This window comes from Barbus barbus (genome assembly GCF_936440315.1).
Source record: "Barbus barbus genome assembly, chromosome: 7".
Taxonomy (NCBI): domain Eukaryota; kingdom Metazoa; phylum Chordata; class Actinopteri; order Cypriniformes; family Cyprinidae; genus Barbus; species Barbus barbus.
In genome coordinates this window covers 4,171,469-4,193,087 of record NC_136735.1, presented here as the reverse complement: position 1 = coordinate 4,193,087, position 21,619 = coordinate 4,171,469, and the positions used below count along the sequence as shown (strand labels likewise).

General features: G+C 38.1%; 1 protein-coding gene across 1 annotated transcript in view; it reads right to left on the bottom strand.

Moving 5' to 3' along the window:
* Window positions 1–15,217: 15,217 nt before the first annotated feature.
* The window catches only part of LOC306872962 (complement C3-like), a 40,919-nt gene continuing 34,517 nt past the window's right edge, over window positions 15,218–21,619 (bottom strand). The window contains exons 35-44 of the mRNA XM_079421934.1: window positions 20,985–21,090; window positions 20,476–20,565; window positions 20,315–20,395; window positions 20,148–20,231; window positions 19,886–20,021; window positions 18,553–18,671; window positions 17,546–17,626; window positions 17,362–17,445; window positions 15,794–15,929; window positions 15,218–15,523 (exon numbers count right to left, since the gene is read on the bottom strand). Coding sequence (XP_079278060.1) covers window positions 15,355–15,523; window positions 15,794–15,929; window positions 17,362–17,445; window positions 17,546–17,626; window positions 18,553–18,671; window positions 19,886–20,021; window positions 20,148–20,231; window positions 20,315–20,395; window positions 20,476–20,565; window positions 20,985–21,090 — 1,086 coding nt within the window. The 3' untranslated portion in view covers window positions 15,218–15,354. The remainder of the gene's footprint in view (window positions 15,524–15,793; window positions 15,930–17,361; window positions 17,446–17,545; window positions 17,627–18,552; window positions 18,672–19,885; window positions 20,022–20,147; window positions 20,232–20,314; window positions 20,396–20,475; window positions 20,566–20,984; window positions 21,091–21,619) is intronic.

Sequence of the window (21,619 nt, the reverse complement as noted above, 5' to 3'; positions counted from 1 at the left end):
TTAGTATTGTTCTGCAAACTGGTTAAGCAGGAGAGCTATACAGTTTCTGTTGGTTACTTGGTTGGTTAAGGGACTCAGCCCCATAATTATCATATACAAAGAAAAGACTTATAATAATTATCCTATAAAGGAAAACATAAATCCATACACACCCCTGAAATTTTCTTTTCCTGTAAATCAGAGCTCTTCCCAGCCCTGTGTTTCTGTTTCACCCAAGGTGACCCAAGACATGAAGATAATACATAAATTTAAAAGTAGATTAGTTTGGATTGTTAATTTGGTTTATGTTCAGTGGTGAACCCAAGGATTTCTTAATGATATTCCTGTTTATAACTCACAGTGTCATTTTCATTAGCATTAAACAATAAACATAAATATATATATTCACTTGTATACTCACTTTTATGGCCAGCGGTTTAGACATTAATGGCTGTGTGTTGAGTTATTTTGAGAGGACAGCAAATTTACACTGTTATACAAGCTGTACACTCACTACTTTACATTGTAGCAAAGTGTCATTTTTTCAGTGATGTCACATGAAAATATATAATAAAATATTTACAAAAATGTTAGGGGTGTACTCACTTCTGTGAGATACTGTATCTATGGTTGTACCTGCATGAATGGTCATGTGACATGCGTTTTCAGTTGTGTAGTGTGGATGGAGAACGTTTCTGAAACAGTGAAAACGCAAGTGCAGATGAAGATCGTTTTAAAATGAAAACGCATTAGTGTAAATAGGGCTTGAGACTGTCGACTTGTGTTATTCTGAGCTATTCTGCAAAGTGTCTGAAATTTGCTTTTCTTTTACTTGATATTTAATAGCGCTCCATCGTGATAGCTGTTGACACAACTTAAAATGAACACTAATGTGCACTGTACCGAAGCGCACCTAACTGACCCCGCCCCCATAATGTAAATTGATTATCGTTTATGGGCCACGTATTAGTTTATTTTTTAATGCTAATGAAAGTGACACTGGGAGTTATAAACAGGAATATCATTAAGAAATCCTTGGGGGGCGGATGTGCCTCCCCACCCTAGTGCCACCACTGAACATAAACCAAATTAACAATCCAAACTAATCTTCTTTTATATTTATGTATTATCTTCATGTCTTGGGTCACCTTGGGTGAAACAGAAACGCAGGGCTGGGAAGAGCTATGATTTACAGGAAAATAAAATTTCAGGGGTGTGTATGGATTTATGTTTTCCTTTATAGGATAATTATTTGTCTTTTCTTTGTATATGATAATTATGGGGCTGAGTCCCTTAACCAACCAAGTAACCAACAGAAACTGTATAGCTCTCCTGCTTAACCAGTTTGCAGAACAATACTAACGTGCTTCTACATAATCGATATTTGCGCACAGTTTTTAATTAGAAATACAGCCTAAATTTAATGATCAAATTAAATCATAAAATAAATTGAATGATTAATTAATGATTTAATGATAGCTTCACCCACACCATTGGCTTCCGTCATTGGGCTAATTGGGTGGTCTTTAGAATAAAATAAGCAGAGTTTATTGATTAATCTTAGTTGTGTCAATGTTCAGATAAACTTGTCTGACAACACGGTAAAGCACAATCTTTTACATTAATTAATAATCTTTACTTAGTTGTTTACCTGCTAGGTTTTATTAAATTATAGCTAATTTCAAGACAAATAACAATTTTGCTTTTAGTGCACTAATATGCACTAATATGTTGCCAAACTTCAAAAGCTAAAAAAAATAACAAATGCTAAATGAGCTAGATCGCCACTGTCACCGAAACATAATTACATTACGTAAAACTTTCTGTAACGTGATGACCCTAGAGTGCGCTGATAATTTCAGTGGCGCTTTAACGCGAAACAGGAAACTCATGAATATTCACACAGCGTCACCGGAATCTATGGCAGGTTTCATTGGCCAAGGCCCACCTATGAGGCCGTTTGACCGACATGTCAAACAACCAATCACAGTTCATTTTGTTCATAGCGTCACGTTTCGGGGCGTGGAAATGTCTCCACAATAACAAACCGATGTGTGAAACTCTCGGATGTATTTTAAAGATTCTGTGCCGCAAACTTTAAATATTTCACATACTTTTGAAAATCCAGCGTTTAGTTGACCCTGATAAGCGTTCGTCGTCACATTCATAAACACGTAAACTACGACATCTTTGTTTCCCGGCGGACTGAAAATAAATGCTACACTCGCGTCTCCTGGAAATCCGGTTTAATTCAACCAGTCAGATGATGACTTCGCCATTCCTGAAGTGTTTCCAGAAAAGTGTGCCATATGCATCAGACGTTTAGTCGGTGGGCGTGACGTCTGAGGCTGAGACTAGTGTGCGACCAGCTTGAGACGATGGCCAATGATTTGCAGATCCCGAGCACAACTGACAAACATCTGATCTTGTAAAATATGTGTTCAGTGCCGATTCTAGGGGCCCTATGCAAAACTTTGTCGCTAGGGTGGGGCGCGGGGACTAACCCATTTGTCCGTGTTTCACTCAGTCTCGAATCGCGCTTGCGGTAAGCGCTCGAGAAACAGTATCTCTTCCGCGGCTCAGTATGCTTTCAACTTGTTTTTTACTCTCCAGCAAGAGACTGTACGCCATTCACGTTTCATGATTTGACTGATTTTTACGTGGAGAATGTGACAAGTAGTGCCGCTCCATAAACAGAGTCAATTTAAATAAACGTGCGATCGTGAATCTCAAAACGGCTAATGTCTATCTGCAATCGGCGATGGACGATGACATCGTCTATCAGCCCAACCCTATTACTGATTATACAATGAAGGTGATAATATTATTAGATATTATAGTGTGATATTCCTGCTAGAAAGCAAAAGTCATGTTTACATGAAAATTGCACTGACAAGGAACTGGATATGTGAGATTTTCATCATTCATTTATATTTGAATTTGAATTTGAGAAGGAAACAGTGGACTTGGGCTCATATTTCTGGACAGAAAACATCTCTAAAAACATCTCAACACACACAGATATTTTAATAGTTAAGCAGTTATTAGTGTCGGTGAGCAAGTCAGATAAAAGAGAAACTGTGAAAAATAGCAAGGCTAAATTCACTACACTTTTCAAAAACAAACTTCCTCATAACTGCTATTTTCTTCTTTTCCCTGTAACCTAAGAAAAAAAAAGAATAATATTTTGTATTTGCAAAAACATTTCATGAGAATAATTAGACTTGGAAAGAATATTCTTAAAAATGACCGTAAATAACCTCTTAAAGTTAGATTACAGTTTAGTCTTAAATCCCCAAAGGTAAGGTGTTCAGTTAATATAATGGGTTAAAGGTGTTGTGGAAGCTTTTGGATTTTTGTGTAACATAGTTTAGCATGAGCAGAATGATTATACAGCAGCAAATGTGTTATTAAGAGTAATATATTTGCTAAACATTTTGGGAAATGTTTGCTAAATTAGTTGTCTTAGCACACAATGTCAAATTTATTTAGAATTTTATAAATATGACATATTTATAGGCAGCTTTCAGAATGTAACTGTAGAAATGATTAAAATCTATTTAATAGACATACATTGAAATGCAATGGCAAGTGCTCAATTGCAAGTGAATAGTGTGAAACATGAATCATGTTTAATGATTTCTGTATCTGTTACTGTCAGGATTATGGACTTTAGTATTGTCTTTGTCTGTTTTGTCTGCCTGTTCCTGTTTTGCATTATATGGTTTTGTTCCTGTTTGATTTAGCTCATTAGTTCATCTGTTCATTAAGTCATTATTAGTTAAACCCCTTCAGCAGTTTTTTTGCCAAATCTGCTGCCTACAGTCTCCATTCAGTTCAGTTGATTCTAGGTTATTGTTTGATGTTACATGTTTGCGACATCTCCTGATTTACTTCCTTGTACTCATGTGGATTATTATTAAAGACATTATTTTTGGATTATACTCACCTTCCTCATCTTTCTTGTGAGACAATGTAACAGTTACATCAGGGCAAACGGTCTCTATAATTGGGCAATTTGGGAATTAACTTATCTATGAGTGGAATCTGGTCAAAGCAGAATGTAAGGATTTTTAAGCAAATTTTAGCCATGCAAGAGTTGATTGGCTGGACACGCCTGCTGATCTCACAGATAAATACTTCATAAGATTTGAGAAAGTTTCCAGATTAGCTTGCTGTTTCAAAAGGATCACTTAAACCAGCTATAAGCTATGGATTCTAGTGACAGCAAAGGCGAATGTAGTAGTTGCAAGGCCAACTGCAATGATAAATGCACATGCAAGTGCCATATAAATATCCAGAAAAATGTATGTCCAGAGATGATTCGAGATGTCATTCTAGAGATAACTCGAGGGGTGACTCGATGTGTGACTCGATTGGCTATGTCCCCTGATAATGAAGACCCTGACCCTGATCCTGATTGTGGGTATTTATGTGGAATATGCAGCTGTGTGGAAGCGATTTTTGGCAGGTGAGTATCATTAGCTTTATAATCAATGACTCTTTTGCTCCCATTTCTTAATTTCCCTTCACTGTGAATTGAATCCATATTTATTTAAAAATATTTTTAAAAGTATATTTGGAAGAATTGTTTTTTTTTCAGAGTATTTGGAAGCATAACAAATGTTGATATGTTATTGAATCTTTTTTTTCTCTCTCTTTCATGTAGTCCTGAGTAAATGGGTTTCTGGAGATGATGCAGTCATCAGGATGAGAGCATCATCCAACACAAAGCCAACAGAACCAACAGATCTATCAGAGTTACATTTTTTTATACTTGCCTAGGGCTGTGCAACATATGATCAGACATTTCTATAAATTATTCTCTGGGGGTGAAATGAAGTCAAAAGCCTGTTGAGGAAGATGTTCAACATATCTGTCAAGTCATCCAGGTCTGTGAACATCCCTTAAACACACCAGGGGATATTTTTTCACAGTTTCTGTAACATCTGAGTTTCTCTTTTTCTACCTTCAAAAACCATTTATATACTCATTTAATTGATTCATTCACTGAGCAGTCGCTTTAAATTGTTTGTCCATAGATGTTTAATCTTATCATTGTGTGGTTTCAATGAATATTTCACTTCACTTGTAAGAGTCTTTCTCCATTTTAAAGCTTTAACATACAGGATGATGTTGTGAAGCAGTAATTTTACTTTGTCTGTGGGATAATAACATCTGTTGGATTTATGCTGCACTGCAACATCTAATTAGTCAGGCTTACTTAAAAAAAGCATAATGCAGTTAGTATAATTAATATAGTAGACATGAGTTCTCATAACTAAAAAAGAACTATAGAGAGTACTTGATAATTTACTTTAGATTTACTCTTGACTTGTAGCTACTCAGAATTACTGACTCCCAGAGTGCACTGCGGCATGAATAAATCATGTAGTTGTTTTGTTTTACTGTTTTATTTTATTTTTTTATTTTTGTCAGTTTTAGTTGCTGTCTTGTGTGTAGTACCACAACAAAAAGAGCAAATAAAATGGTTATTGTTACAATTAATACAAATAAATAAAATTGAACTGTTACAATTGTGTTTTTCATGGGGAATGTTGAAATCTGTGTTTGACTCAAGCATGGTCGATTCCAAGATATTGCCACAAATATTAAAAACTAAATATTCACAAAATATTTATGAACAATGTAATTGCTAAAGATTATTAATCAACATGACAAATACAATAGCTAATGATTTAATTAGAAGTTAAGTCATCTATTAACAGCAACCGATATATTACATCCCTTGCTTTGAATGCAAACAACTGTGATTGCCGCATCAATAGAGATAATTATAACAATACAAATGAAGTGCCACAATTCAACATTCAAGATGACTTTGGGAAACAAGTGAATTCAACTAGAGAAAGAGAACTGCAGACGTGGAGAAAATGAGTCAAATGTCTATTAAGAATTGCCTCACCTCAAAAATAATTTTCTTCCCTTCTTCTTCTGTTGTTTTGTTGCACATTTGGCAACATATTAGTGCACTTAGCATCACTCAAAGCAAATTGTAGTAATTTAATAAAACCTAGTAGGTAAAACAACTAAGTAAAGGTTATTAATTAATGTAAACTATTGGATTTTACATTGTTGTCAGACAAAGTTTATCTGAACATTGACACAACTAAGATTAATCAAACTCTGCTTATTTTATTCTAAAGACCACCCAATTAGCCCAACGACGGAAGCCAATGGTGTGGGTGAATCTATAATGTGTGTAGGTCTTTTACTTGTGCTTTTGCAAAGTTCACTTAATTTATCAGGATTTAGTTTAAATTTTAGTCCAGCTCTGTGTTTAATCTGACTCCAGTTTCAAGTGATACTTAAATTTAGGCTGTATTTCTAATTAAAAACTGTGCGCAAATATCAATTATGTAGAAGCACATTAGTATTGTTCTGCAAACTGGTTAAGCAGGAGAGCTATACAGTTTCTGTTGGTTACTTGGTTGGTTAAGGGACTCAACCCCATAATTATCATATACAAAGACAAGACAAATAATTATCCTATAAAGGAAAACATAAATCCATACACACCCCTGAAATTTTATTTTCCTGTAAATCAGAGCTCTTCCCAGCCCTGTGTTTCTGTTTCAACCAAGGTGACCCAAGACATGAAGATAATACATAAATATAAAAGAAGATTAGTTTGGATTGTTAATTTGGTTTATGTTCAGTGGTGGCACTAGGGTGGGGAGGCACATCTGCCCCCCAAGGCAATTCCTGTTTGATTCAATGATATTCCTGTTTATAACTCCCAGTGTCACTTTCATTAGCATTAAAAAATAAACATAAATATATAAATATAAATAGAGATTTGTTTGTTCATTCTCATTCTCTACATTCCTCCGCAAGTGCACGTGAGCTCATCTTTACAGAAACTCGCTGATCTGATCACAGACACAGAACAGCAAGACTGTTTTAATCATTCTTGGGGACTTTAATTAAGCAAATATCTCCAGTAAACTGCCAAAAATAAAGACATTGTGTTACATGTCCCACTAGAGACAGTAATATATTGGATCACTGTTACACAACAATAAAGAATGCATATCACTCTGTCCCACGGGCAGCTTTGGGGCTCTCTGATCACTTCCTGATTCATCTTATACCAACATACAGGCAGAAACTGAATTCTGCTAAACCTGTGGTAAAGACTGTAAGGAGATGGACCAACGAGACAGAGCGGGTTTTACAAGCCTGTTTTGACCTTACTGATTGGAGTGCAAACGATCTGGACGAGCTCACAGAGACTTTCACTTCATATATCAGTTTCCGTGAGGATATGTGCATTCCTACCAGGACTCATTTAACCTACAACAATGACAAACCATGGTTCACTGCAAAATTCAGACAGCTCTGTCAGGCCAAAGAAGATGCTTACAGGAAGGGGGATAAAGTCTTGTATAAACAGGCTAAATACACACTGGAAAAGGAGATCAGAGTAGCAAAGAGGAATTATTCAGATAAACTAAGGATCCAATTCTCTTCCAGTGACTCAGCATCAGTGTGGAAAGGTCTGAAAGAGATAACTAACTACAAGACACCATCCCCCAGCACTGTGGGGAGTCAACAACAGGCAGACAATCTGAATGAGTTCCACTGCAGATTTTAAAAAAAAAAAACACCCCACACCCGCTCTGGACTCCTCTCCAAACAACCATTAGCACCTCCAGCAACCCCCCTCTCCCCCACACCTGCAATTCAGATCAGCGAAGACGAGGTGCGCCAGATCTTCCGGAAGCAGAAAAGGAAAAAAGCACCAGGCCCAGACGGTGTCATACCAGCCTGTCTGAAATGCTGTGCTGACCAGCTGGCCCCCATCTTCACAAAGATCTTCAACACTGGAACTGTGCGAAGTCCCTTCATGCTTTAAACGCTCCACCATCATCCCCATCCCAAGAAATCCAAAATTATAGGACTAAATGACTACAGGCCTGTGGCTCTAACATCTTTGGTCATGAAGTCATTTGAAAAACTGGTGCTGGCCCACCTGAAGGACATCACTGGACCCTCGCTGGATCCTCTTCAGTTTGCCTACAGAGCAAACAGGTCTGTGGACGATGCAGTCAACATGGGACTGCATTATGTTCTGCAATGTCCCGGCGCTTATGTGAGGATCCTGTTTGTTGACTTCAGCTCAGCCTTTAAAGGGGACCTATTATGCAAAAATCACTTTTATAAGCTGTTTGAACACAGTTGTGTGGCCGCAGTATGTGAAAACAACCAGCCTATAATGTTAAAAATCCACCAACTCTTTTTTTATAAAACCAATAAGTCATAAACAGTCTCTCCAAACGAGCTGTTTCAGATTCTCCCTCTGTTCACGTCACAGAGGGGGAAAAGTTCTGCCCATTTGTGACGCTCTCTGTCCTATTAGCATAAACACAGCCCTGAGTGAGAAGCTGCGGTCCGCCATTACTGGAGTTATTTACAATGCCAGTGCCAAAGAGGCTTTACAATTGTTGTGTTTCGGGATGAAAAAGTCTGTGAAAGTGATTTTGTGCCTCTTTGGGATGGCACAATAATGCGTCATTCACTTGCAGAATGCAAGTTTCTAGAGGGCATATAAGTCTGAATTAATGAATTTAGGTAAAGTGGTGAAGAGCCAGTGGTGGTTCTGTAGGCAAACATTAATGCCTTGAATTTAACGCGAGCATCTATTGGTAGCCAGTGCAAATTGATGAACAGAGGTGTGGCGTGAGTTCTTTTCGACTCAAAGATTAAGCTTGCAGCGGCATTTTGGATTAATTGTAGAAGTTTGATGGAATTGGCTGGAAGACCTGCCAAGAGACCATTGCAATAGTCAAGTCTGGACAGAACAAGAGCCTGAACAAGGAGTTGTGTTGCATGTTCCGAGAGAAAGGGCCTGATCTTCTTAATATTGTATAATGCAAATCTGCAGGACCGGGCAGTTTTAACAGTGTGTTCTGAGAAATTCAGCTTATCATCAATAACATCTCCAAGGTTTATGGCTGTTTTTGAAGGAGTTATGGTTGATGAGCCTAACTGGATGGTGAAATTGTGATGAAGTGATGGGATTGCTGAAACTACAATACAAGCATTTCTGTCTTAGCTAGGTTGAGTTGAAGGTGATGGTCCTTCGTCCAGCAAGAAATGTCTGTTAGACATGCTGAGATGCGAGCAGCTATCGTCAGATCATCAGGATGGAATGACAGGTAGATTTGAGTGTCATCAGCATAGCAGTGATATGAAAAGCCGAATGACAGAACGTAGTGATGCCATGTATACAGAAAAGAGAAGTGGTCCAAGAACTGAGCCCTGAGGCACCCCAGAAGCTAGATGTTGCGACTTGGATACCTCACCTCTCCAAGATACCTTGAAGGACCTATCTGTGAGGTAAGACTCAAACCACTGGAGTGCTGTTCCTGAGATGTCCTTTCTCAATAGGGTTGACAGGAGGATCTGGTGGTTTACCGCATCAAAAGCAGCAGACAGATCCAGCAAGATAAGTATTGAAGATTTGGAATCCGCTCTTGCAAGTCTTAGGGATTCAACAACAGAGAGCAAGGCAATCTCGGTCGAATGTCCACTTCTGAAGCCAGATTGGTTACTGTCCAGGAGGTTGTTCTGTGTGAGAAAGGCAGAGACTTGGTTGAACACAACTCGTTCAAGTGTTTTTGCAATGAAAGGTAGAAGGGAAACCGGTCTATAGTTCCCTAAAAGAGTTGGGCTAAGAGTGGGTTTTTTAAGAAGTGGGGTTATACGAGCCTGTTTAAATGCTGAGGGAAAAATTCCAGTGTGAAGGGATGTGTACAACTGCAGGAGAAATGGCATGAAGGAGATGAGATGGAATAGGATCAAGCGGACAAGTAGTAGGATGACTGGAAAGGATGAGTTTAGAGACTTCTGCCTCAGAGAGTGGAGAGAAGGATGTGAACGAGTGTATGCTTGCTGGTAAAATGTGTTTGACAGATTGTGGTGAGGAAAATTGTGCAATGAGGTTTGTAATTATATTAATGAATAATGTGGCAAAGTCGTCAACTGTTAGAGTTGATGGAGGAGGATGACAAATGAGGGAGGAAAATGTTTTAAAGAGCATGCGAGAGTTAGGCACATTTTTTATTTGGTCATGATAGTATGTCCTTTTAGCAGTGGAGACATTAGCAGAAAAGTCAGAGAGGAGTGATCGATATAAATTAAGGTCAGTAGGATTTTGTGATTTGCGCCATACCCTTTTTGCAGCCCTGAGTTTAGAACGATGTTCGCAGAGAATGTCAGATAGACATGGGGCAGAAGGGGTGGTACGGGCTGGCCTGGAAGATAAGGGGCAGAAAGTATCTAAACAAGATGTCAGAGTGGAACAGAAAGTATCAGTAGCACTGTTAGCATCAAGAGATAACTGTTTAGAGGGAGAAAGTGAATATGAAACCATAGTAGATAGCTGTGAGAGTGAGCGTAAGGGGGGATATGTGATGTGACAGGAATCATGTGCGAAGTCGTGGCCTAATGGTTAGAGAGTTGGACTCGTAATCCAAAGGTTGCGGGTTTGAGTCTCGGGCCGGCAGGGATTGTAGGTGGGGGGAGTGAATGTACAGCGCTCTCTCCACCCTCAATACCACGACTGAGGTGCCCTTGAGCAAGGCACCATACCCCCAACTGCTCCCACGGCGTGTATGTACGTGCGTGCATGCGCGTGCGTGTGCACTTTGGATGGGTTAAATGCAGAGGACGAATTCTGAGTATGGGTCACCATACTTGGCCGTATGTCACGTCACTTTCATGTTGAGGTTAAGAGTGTCCGAGGTCTAGTGGAGTAACCAGCACACAGTGTCGTGTGTAAATAAGGTCTAGTTGGTTGCCTGATTTGTGAGTAGCCGTAGTTAACACTTATTAAACCAATTATTAGAGAGGAGCAGACTAGTACCTCCACCTCTTCCAGTCAAATGGGGGGTGTGGGAAAAGGAGAAATTATTGGAGAGTGCTGCAGGTGTAGCATTGTCCTCTGGTTTGATCCAGGTCTCTGTCAGGGCCATGAGGTTTAGCCTTGAATGACTAGTAATGGAAGTAATGAAATCAGCTTTGTTGACAGCAGACTGACAATTCCAGAGACCAATAAAAAAAAAGTAATGTATTAGGAGACACAGGCAAAGTGCAGATTGTTAGGATTGTGCTGTCTACAGTGTGTGATGTGTGGTTTGTGAGTGGTAGTGATAGTATTGATCTGAAAACACATAGTAAGAATTGGTTATAAAAACAAAAACAGAAGTGAAACAAGTTGTAGGAAAGAGGATAAATAAAAAGCGATACTTATATCCCTTGCCAGTGTTCCTGCGCAGTGGAGTCGCACGGTAGAGTCGATGGTCTTTACACTCTTCGGTCTTCATACGACGGCTGCCATGACCGCTGCCGCGGTATAATAACCTTTTTATACCCGTCTAACATATCACTATTTGAATTCAGCTGAATTCACACTTTCCTGTTTATCACAACAAATGGCCAAGCAAGCACAGACACTGACAAGATATGCGATACAACACTTTCTTTTTATGCATGCAATATCTTGACAACCTATTACTTTTGCCAGTATGTGCAGTTAAGAACCAGGGCAGCACACTATTGATAAATTCAAAATAGTATTCATTAACATATTTTAGAGGGATTGCGAAAAAAAAAAAAAAAAAAAAACATTAAAGATTGTAACTTTCATTTAAATCACATCTTAATCATATCTTACATAAAATCAATTTTGGTATTAGTACTGTACATCGATCTAGAAATTGTTTTTCATACAGTGTTTGTAAGAAACTTACCTCTCAACTTATACTTCCAATTCTTGATTATTGTGATGTTGTTTATCAGACTGCAGCAAAATTAGATCTTGCTCTTCTTAACACAGCATATAATAGACTTTGCAGATTTGTTTTGGGGTGTTCTTTTTATACTCATCATTGTATAATGTATGATGCACTTCAGTGGCCATCTTTGCACACCAGACGACATTATCTGGCTTCAATTTATTTTTAAATGTGTTCATTTTAAATATCCTAGTTATTTACAACAATACTTTGTACCTTTTTCTTTAAATGATCCAGTTAGGCATTCTGGTCTGACCTATATTTTTGTTCCTCGTGTCAAAAAAAAACATTGGTAAAAGAGCTTTCATGTATAAAGGTCCAATAGAGTGGAATAATTTACCTGTTGATATTCGATCTATTACATCATTTAAGATGTTTAAGCAAACTCTGTTGTCATATTTTACTTTGGATTGTGCGTTATTTTTGAAGATGGTATTGATTTATATATATATATATATATATATATATATATATATATATATATATTGGCTTATGTTGTGATCAGATACACTGAACGCTATATTTTGTATTATGTTTTGTTTCATATTTGTTATTAGTTATTTTTTGTTGTGGTGCTTTTTTCAATTAATGTTTGTGTTTTGTTGTTTGGAGTTGTTTATGGATGTAATGTTAATTTTGTATTTTGTTTTGTTACTATGTTGTGTGAGGGCCATCCTTTGGCCCCGTGGCAAATGGACACGAGGGGTGCCCCCCGGAACGCGTTTGCGAATGGACCAAGGGGGCCCCCATTCCCTACCTTGCACCGGGCCCCGCGTCAGCTAAGAACGGCGCTGTGTAGAGTACAACAGATGTGTTCCAGAAGTAAAAATCCCATTCCCAATTTCTCCAGTGAAAAACTGATTTTTAATGAATATTTGAACACTTCATGACAAAACATTGTTGCTTGTTTAGTTAGTTTACTTATCTGGTGTTTAATTAGTAATGTGTTACATCAATAAGAGATAAAGATCGCTGGTCACTTTAAGAGTTTGGAACGAGCAATGACGTTGACTCTAGAATGTTTTCACGCAGTTCGGTGATGTGAGTGTTCAGTGAAGTTGATGTGAACAATAAAAAGTAAATTAAATTCCAGTACGAGTCCTCTTTACAGACCTAACAATTGGCGACAAGGATGGCTAAAGAATTCCCCACGTTGTCGTTATCTCCCCCGAGCCCTTTTTTGCCACATCCTGGCGAGCCTACGGTCCCATGGGAGAAGTGGAAAACGTCATTTAAAATTTACCTGTTAGCAATGGGCCTCGACGGCATCCCGACGAAGCGGAAAATGGCCATACTCCTCCACTGTCTTGGTGCCGAAGGACAGCGTGTTTTTCACACACACGGAGATGCAGACGATTACGCCGCTGCAATTACACTGTTCTTCTTCTTCTTCTTCTTGTGTCGTTTATTGGCGGTTGACAAGCCAACTTATGGTGTATTACCGCCACCAACTGGACTGGAGTGTGAAGCTTCGACAGGGTTTATAAAAAAAAAAAAAAAAAAACACTAAATTCTTCCTTCCAATCCTGTAACTTTGAAATAATATAATATTTCTTTTTGCACTCTTGATTGTTCTGAAGCACAACTTAATAGATTTGTTAAACTGAAATTAGTTATACTTAGATCCTTCAATTTCTCAGTCAACTCGCCTCTTTCTCTGCTGTACAGTGTAGAAGTACATGTTCAATTGTCTCTGCTACACTACAGAATATACACAATCCAGTTTGATGTTTCCCTATTATGTATAATGAATGATTTAAACCAGAATGTCCTATCCGCAGTCGTGTAATAATGATATCTTCTCTTCTGTTGTTGTGGCATACTCTCCCTTTACCAACTTGTTTTTGAATGCTATATAGGTGCCTACCCTTTCAATTACACTGTTAGATCGACACTTTGAATAAAAATAGTCTCCTGCTAAAACCAAGTAGGGCTCGCTGCAGTCCACAACATCCAGGGGGCGTGGTGGATTCCACATCTAGGGGGTGGAGATTGGTAGGTTTAGGGGTGGAGATGGAGTGGGTTTAGGGATCAGGGGGTGGAGATGGTAGGTTTAGGTATATGTAAGGTGGGAGGAGTTGGATACAACCAAGCCCCCTGGATCTTGTAGGCTGCAGCGAGATGCTTCTCGCTAAAATGGCTGTAGTTCCGGCAAGTGCTCTGGTGAGTCGATTGCTCAATATTTTGCTGACTTGAGAGCACTGACAAAACCGTGCTGTTTTGGAGAGTTATCAAATGAGATGATACGAGATCAGTTAACCCATTTACTCCCACCGGTCACAATAAATACAATAAAGCTCTAAAAACCTTAATGACTGATGTTTTAGTGCACTTCCTGCAAATATGGAAAAAATAAAGGGTCACAATTAAATATGTGCAGTTTCACATGATTAGTGCAAATTGTCACATGACCAGAGCAGTTTATTTCCTGTTTGCACCTTGAGCAGATGATGGATGCATCAAAGCTCCAAAACAAAAGGCAAGTAAAGTATGTTAACAAAGATATGACAAAGATTTTTGGTACACATTATCTTTAAGGTGTCTAGCATTAATATATGAATTCACATATATTCAGTTTTGTTGAGTGTGGTCATAAAATGAGTAAACATGTTGATGGTCACAATAGTGGGATAACAGTGAACTTAGGTATACAATATAAATCCAATTACAGTTGCTAGTGAAAATGACAAAATGTTGCAATGCCAAAATATTGCACTAAATTAAAAAAATAAAATGTTACAAAAATGCAAATACAATAATGATGTTGTAATACTTGTAGCATTCATATAAAAATGTGATGTTATATTTTTTAAAAAATTACAATTTTGAAATGTGGTGATAGTTGATTATTATTATTTTTTTTTATCTCAGTGTTCCTATCAATGTTGCATAAGGTTTTTTTATGCCTAATAGTAACCCTAGAATACGATCAAACAGTTTAACATAGCTGGGCTAAGATATTTAACAATTTTATGACTGCAGAAATATGTTATTTCAGTACACACATTATCCCACCGGTAACAATTTTGACCAAACATAAAACACAATTTTTCACACACTTTTCAAGAATGTTTTCACACAGTTCAGTGATGTGTGTGTTCAGTGACACAGTTCAGTGAAAACATGAACAATACAAATTAAAAAAAGTTCCAGTACGAGTCCTCTTTACAGACCTAAGAAACATGACCTGAGGTTAGCTGAGGTTAAAGTCAAATTCTGAATCACATGTTGTTTTCTGACTTCAGGACCTCAATGTCAACATTTTTTTATTTTATCTCTGATTTCTTTGTAACAAAAAGCCTTCTTTTACACAGATGTCTTTTAGATTCACAACATGAATATCTTTCTAATCAGAATTGTCGTTACATTAACAATGGTTTTGTAATTAAGAAAATAAATCAGTTTTAAAGACACCGTCTATCACACCATAGCTTTATTTAGTCAGTCTTTTTTCCAATTATATTCAGTTCAACTTTATTATGAAATTACAAGTTTTGGCCAAAATAACATTGTTTAAAAATTATTTAGAGTCTTAAACAGCAGGTGGTTTCTGTTAAAGAAAAGACAAGTACATAAGTGCATAATTAACGCATCCTTGTTTAGCAAGTGTATTAGCGAGTTTGCTGATTCCGACGTATCGCTCTCTGTGTTCTGGAGTTTGGCTTTCCTCTTTTGTGGGCCAGTATTCAACCCAGGTCTGCTCTCCAAAAAAATACTGCAGACTAAAAACAACAAAAAAGTGAAAACACTGTTCGTGTATGAAGCAGATGAAATCTATTGGTATTAAAAATAAAATAAATCACATAAACTGACCAAAACAAGAACTGCCAGGCAGCAGAACAGCTTTTTTACCAACAGCAACAAATATTTTAAACAATCTGATAATCTCAAATCATGCTTGACTTTGACTTTTTTTCTTGTTAGTTTTCAGACCAGACAAGCTATGACTGAGTTTGTCATTGATCCTTTCCTTCAAAAACACTGGCACCTACCGTCCACCATGAAACTCCAGGTCAGTGGATGGACCCATGATGAGGTACGACTTGAATTCTTGTAATGCCATAGATTCTCTACATCTAGGATGAGCCTGAAAAATCTTCAACAGCCCCTCCACATCATTATCAGTACCTACAGGATAGTACAGGATAGTAATGCTTTACAACAGTGGTACCCAAACGTTTTTGTCAGTCAAACCCTTAGGTTGTGCTGTTGAAACATTCAGACCAATCAGAAAAAGAACAATTATGTGAAAGTGAAAATACTGCAATTTCCAAAGCATTACCAAATTGCAAATTATGTGGGTAACAAGCAGAAATTGAGTTCATGTGGAACCGCTCAGAGACACTGAAAACATCTGACTAAATCTGATTTTTATAATGTGTTCTTGTGAAAAACTGTCACGAATCTGGTCCATGCTCTCCTGTTTTACCACCACCAGAGGTCACCCGTTCACCACATTGACTCTCACACTACACAGCACACTGGACTCCATTTCCCACTATGCATTGCACAGATCACAGCTGTCACCATTCACTCATCACACGCACCTGATGCTCATTTCACAATCTCACACACTATTTAAACCATGGACTTCCTCAGCATCAGGGCCGAGTATTGTTAGCGTATATCACTCGGATAGCGATAGCAACTCTACAGAGCCATTATCCTAGTCTTGTCTTGTTTTCCTGCCGTGTCTGACCCTGCCTTTGTCTCCTGGATTTACCCCTTTGCCTTAGCAACTCTACAGAGCCATTATCCAAGTCCTAGTCTTGCCTTGTTTTCCTGCCGTGTCTGACCCTGCCCGTGTTTCCTGGATTAACCCTTCGCCTTGCCGTTTGGACTCTGTTTGCTCCCCGTTTGGATTATTGCTTTCGACTCTGGATTATCTCTCTGCCTTGCCCCTTTGGATACTGTTCGCTGATCGTTGACCCACGCTTGCTCCACGGATTGCTCTGTCTTGCCTCTGCCATACCTGTTTGCCGATCTCTGACCCTGCCTGTTTTCTGACCATGTTTTTTAATAAAGCTTTGCACATGGATCCGCACGTCTCACGTCTCGTCAGCCCCGTAACAAAAACGGAGCAAGAGAGAAATGAAACTGAGCGATAAAAAAGGAAACAATAATAGGTGCGAATAGAAACGTGAATGGAACAGCGAGTGACAAGCTAATTATGTGTGATTGGTTATAATGTGCAGTGATGTACAAACGCATCTGTATCTGGCTCAGCGCCAGCCAGCGAATGCAGATTCAAATTTAGCAGCTGATGATACGACGCACTGAACGATTTAATCATGCTGGTGTGATTGCATCAAATATAGAAAATGTTATTTGGCTATTTTTTGTCTTTTGGAAGCTGCATTCAAAATCCACTTGGCTCAAAAATCTGAGGTGGCACGTGCCCCCTCACTTTGAATGGGCATGACACCTCTGATGTTATGGTCTAATTTTTAATAAACTCAAGAACCCCTGCAGTTCCCCCACAAACTGCCATTTGGAAAAACCTTGCTCTAAAAATGTATTTCCAAGTACTTTGATGAGTACAGGAGAATAATTACTGTACCATTTCTCAGGACCTGCTCCACCTGTAAGTTATAGATGTCTTTGGTTTTGTCCAGAACCGTCCCCACCACTGTGACTTTGTAAGCTGTCAAACATACAGGAACGTATAACATGTAAGGCTGTATTTAAATGGTACATTTCTTTCATTTGTAAAAGTGCTGAGAATTTAACAGAGACATTTTTACCGTAACCCTTGTCATGTTCACAGGCTTTATCCAAACGTTTGTAATTGCTGACCTCATGTTTCTCCTGTTTACTGCAGCATCCTGTTTTGAGACATTTTGTGATGTTTATACACACACTCAAAGTTCCTTCATCAATTTAATTATAGCCCAATACTTAAATATTGTATTATATTGTATTAATATTACATTATTAATAAGGCAACACTTTACAATACAGTTCAATACAATAAGATAAATTATTTATCGGAGCCAGTGTTTGCAAGACATTCTTCAAAATATCTTGTTTAGTGCTCCACAGACGAAAGAAAGTCAAACAGGTTTGGAACAACATAAGGGTAAGCAAGCAATTTTTGGGTGAACCATCACTATTTTTGAACGATCTATATATTAATACTTTGAATGTGTTATTTCAGTCAGTGTGTTTGCATGCACGTTAAAATTTCAATTTTAGTCAGAAAAAAAAAAACTGTGATTTGTATAAAATGTGCTCAGAAAATATTTATTTATTTATTTAGCATAAAAGTGATTTTAAAAAGCCCCCAAAAGGCAAATCAAGTCAACTGCAAATGAGTTAAACGCATGGGCCTTCACTGGGAATTTGGCTATTACACATTATTTCAAAAGCACACTCTGCACACTGATCCTTTTGTTTGGTGATGAGTTTTTGGCTCAAGGTCTGCATATAAAGTCACACCAGAGGTGTTCAGCTGGGATCAGGACTTGTCTTTCTGCAGACCAGTCAGGTTCTTCCACACTGACTCAATCAATCATGTCTTTTTGAACCGTGTCTTATACACAGAGACACTGTCATGTTAGAATAGAAAAGGGTTCTGTCCAAACTGTTGCTATAAAATTAGAAGCACACAATTCCCTAGAATATCATTATATGCTTTAACATTAAGATTTGTACTCATAGAAATTACTAAAGTAGTCAAACACGTTCATTAGAAGGGGGTGACCCAATACTTTTGGCAATATAGTGTATGTATATACTGCATATAAATTACGTTTTGCATCCTGGAGCTCAGAGATGCCCATGTATCGCTCCCTGTGTTCTGGAGTTTGGCTTTCCTCTCGTGTGGGCCAGTATTCAATCCAGGTCTGCTCTCCTAAAATGTACTGCAGACTAAAAACAAAAGAAAACACACAAAACTTATGAATCCATCTGGGTATAAATAACCTTTAAACAACATTACATACATAAAAGACACTGAGATCTGCGCCTATACCCTTAAATAGGGCACTATTTGAGTGGACAGACAATTTTTTTCAAAACCAAAACTATAGTAGACCTTATCAAGTGCACTCATTCAATATAATACATGACAGAGATCGATATAAATAGCTTGGAGCTGTCAGTTTGTAAAGTTTCAAATGATTGTTAAACAGCAAGCACAAACTATGCAAAAGCAGCAGCCTTTCCGGCACACTCAGTATCAGAATTCACTCACTCGTTTGCATTCAGTCCTTCAACTGCATTATATTAGTGGACTAATATAGTGGACTATATGTAAGGAATGCTGAATGCAGTGCATAGGGGGCAAAAAAACTCAAAAAAGTTGTTTTGAAAACAAGTTTACAAATGTAAAATCTAGTGAAATGCTGTGACCTGTCTGCAAAAATGTTGGAAATTATGGAAATCTGTCTGTTGCAGAGATTGTTGCGGATTATGAGAACTGTAAAAATATTTTTGGGTCTGTAAAGACCACCCATTGGCCCAACAACAGAATCCAACAAGCGTGGGTGAATCTGCCCCCTACACCCTTAAATAGAGTACTACTATGAAACCATAGTTCTTTCACTTCTGTACGGCATATTTGGAGTTTCTGCACGAGGGCACACTACGGCTACGAGTATGAATGAAACAGACATTACATGTGTTTGTAATGCCCCATATTGCTCACATCAGCCTATTTTGGGTAAAATGAAAGTGATATTTCTCTCTAAAGAAATCTGAAGTAAACATATGGTAATCCATATGTTGTTCTCCAGTGTACAGGAGTTTTTTCCTCATGCTTTAAATGATCACTGTTGGCTGTCACTTATGACACTGCTTATGTCAGGGGTGCCTAGTTCCTATAACTAAGTTCCAAGAACTATATGGTGCGAAATCCCCTTTTCAGTGACCTGGCCATATACCCAGGGGGAGAGAGGGTTTTTTTAGGATGGGTGTAGGGACAGTTGAGCAAATGGTTTTCTTTGAGATCCGAAGTGTTTTGTTTTGATGCATGGTATCTGTTTTGTGAGAGTTCCTCAAGTTTGGCTTCATGAGGAGATCAGACAGACCTTACATTTCATTGTGAAACTGAGAAACACTATGTAGGAAGTTTTAACACCTACCTTCCACCTCGGTTTTGCAGGTCAACAGATTTGCCAATGACGAGGTACGACTTGCCTTTTACCAGTCCTAAATGTTCTCTGCAAACTGGACGAGCCAAAAATGGTCTCACTTTCCCCTCAAGCTTTTTATCAATGCCTATAGGACAGAACAGGAAACACTTCTACTGGGACGTCCCAAATATCAGCTGCAGTTCAAACGAGTTTCAGGCTCTAAAAACATTTCAATATACTTGGACAGACATGAGGGAATAATAAACCGTACCTTCTTTCAGCACCTGTTCCACCTTCATGTTGTATATGTCAACTGTCTGATGCAAATCCATCCCCACCACTGTGACTTTATAAACTGACAAACAGTCGTGTTATATTCGTGTTATATCAGTGCTGTGACACTGGATCTCAATGGCTGAGGAAGGAGAACATGTTTACCATAATCTATGCCAGCTTCACAGGCTCTATCGAAACGCTCCTGATCACTGACCCGATTCTTCTTCTGGTAAGTGCAGTTTTCTGTGTTTTGAGATGTAGATTTTCTGATATTTATACACACATTCTCATTTGTAATTCGCTTTGGAAAAAGGCTGAATTACCTTCTGCACAGTAGCACAAATCTCCATTACACAGTCTGTATAGAGCACCACCTGTCCTTTCAGGGTGGTAGAACTTTGTACAGCGTGCATCTAAAAAACACACATGGGTTTAATTAAAGATGATTGCAATGCCCTTCTAACTACACTGAAAAAACTAAACAAAAAAATGAATGATTTACGTGGAAACTGTTTTCACTGTTACAAAGAAATGATTAAGTGATACACTGAATTAAATGTGTAAGTTGAAGTACATAATCTTTGTAGCACTATGAAACCTTTCCAGATGACCAGCTTAAACCACAGCATTTGATTAAACAACTAGCCTTTTTCACAGTTTTGAATTTAAAATCAATCTGCTCTATCAGTGTACTACTATTTGTAAAAATCTTTTATGACAGAGCAACTTGTATTGATTTATTCCTTGCATTACTTACTTAAGCCTATAATATTATTCTCATTTGTAAAGCACTTTCACTAAACGATTCATTATAAGTGTGTGTGTGGCTCACCTGGTGAGTAATATTCATATATTGTGACTGCAGCAGGTTGGAGCAGACCCACATTATACAGCTTGTGCATTCTGAATGAGATTACTTCTTTCTGATTTCGAGAAACCTAATAACAGAGAAACTTAGTACTAATTACTAACACAAATATCCATGGCATACTATTCGATTTTACATTAAAGTGATAGTTCATCTAAAAATGAGCATTAAGTCATCCTCATACTGTTCCAAACCAGTATCACTTTCCTTCTTTTGTGGAACACAAAGAATATTTTGAAGTATGTTCATGCTGCTGTTTTCCATACAAAGGACGCCTCATCAAAGCAGTCCATACGACACTATTTCGGAACAGTGTGAACTTTTTGCAGAACATCTTCTTATGATCCATGGAAAAATATTTTAATGTGCCCCATTATGCACTTTTGAAAATGACCTTTTATGCCATGTGAAGCGTAGCTGTATGTGAAAATAAACAATCTGTAAAGTTGTAAAGCTGAAACTGCGTCATAAATAAAATGAGTGTCTCTCAAAAGAAGCAGTAGACTCTGAATCGCTCAAACGAGTCTTTTAAAATTCGAATCCCATTTCCGTGAAGTTCACACCTCACAAGTTACCACATTTGCTTATGCCCACCTACG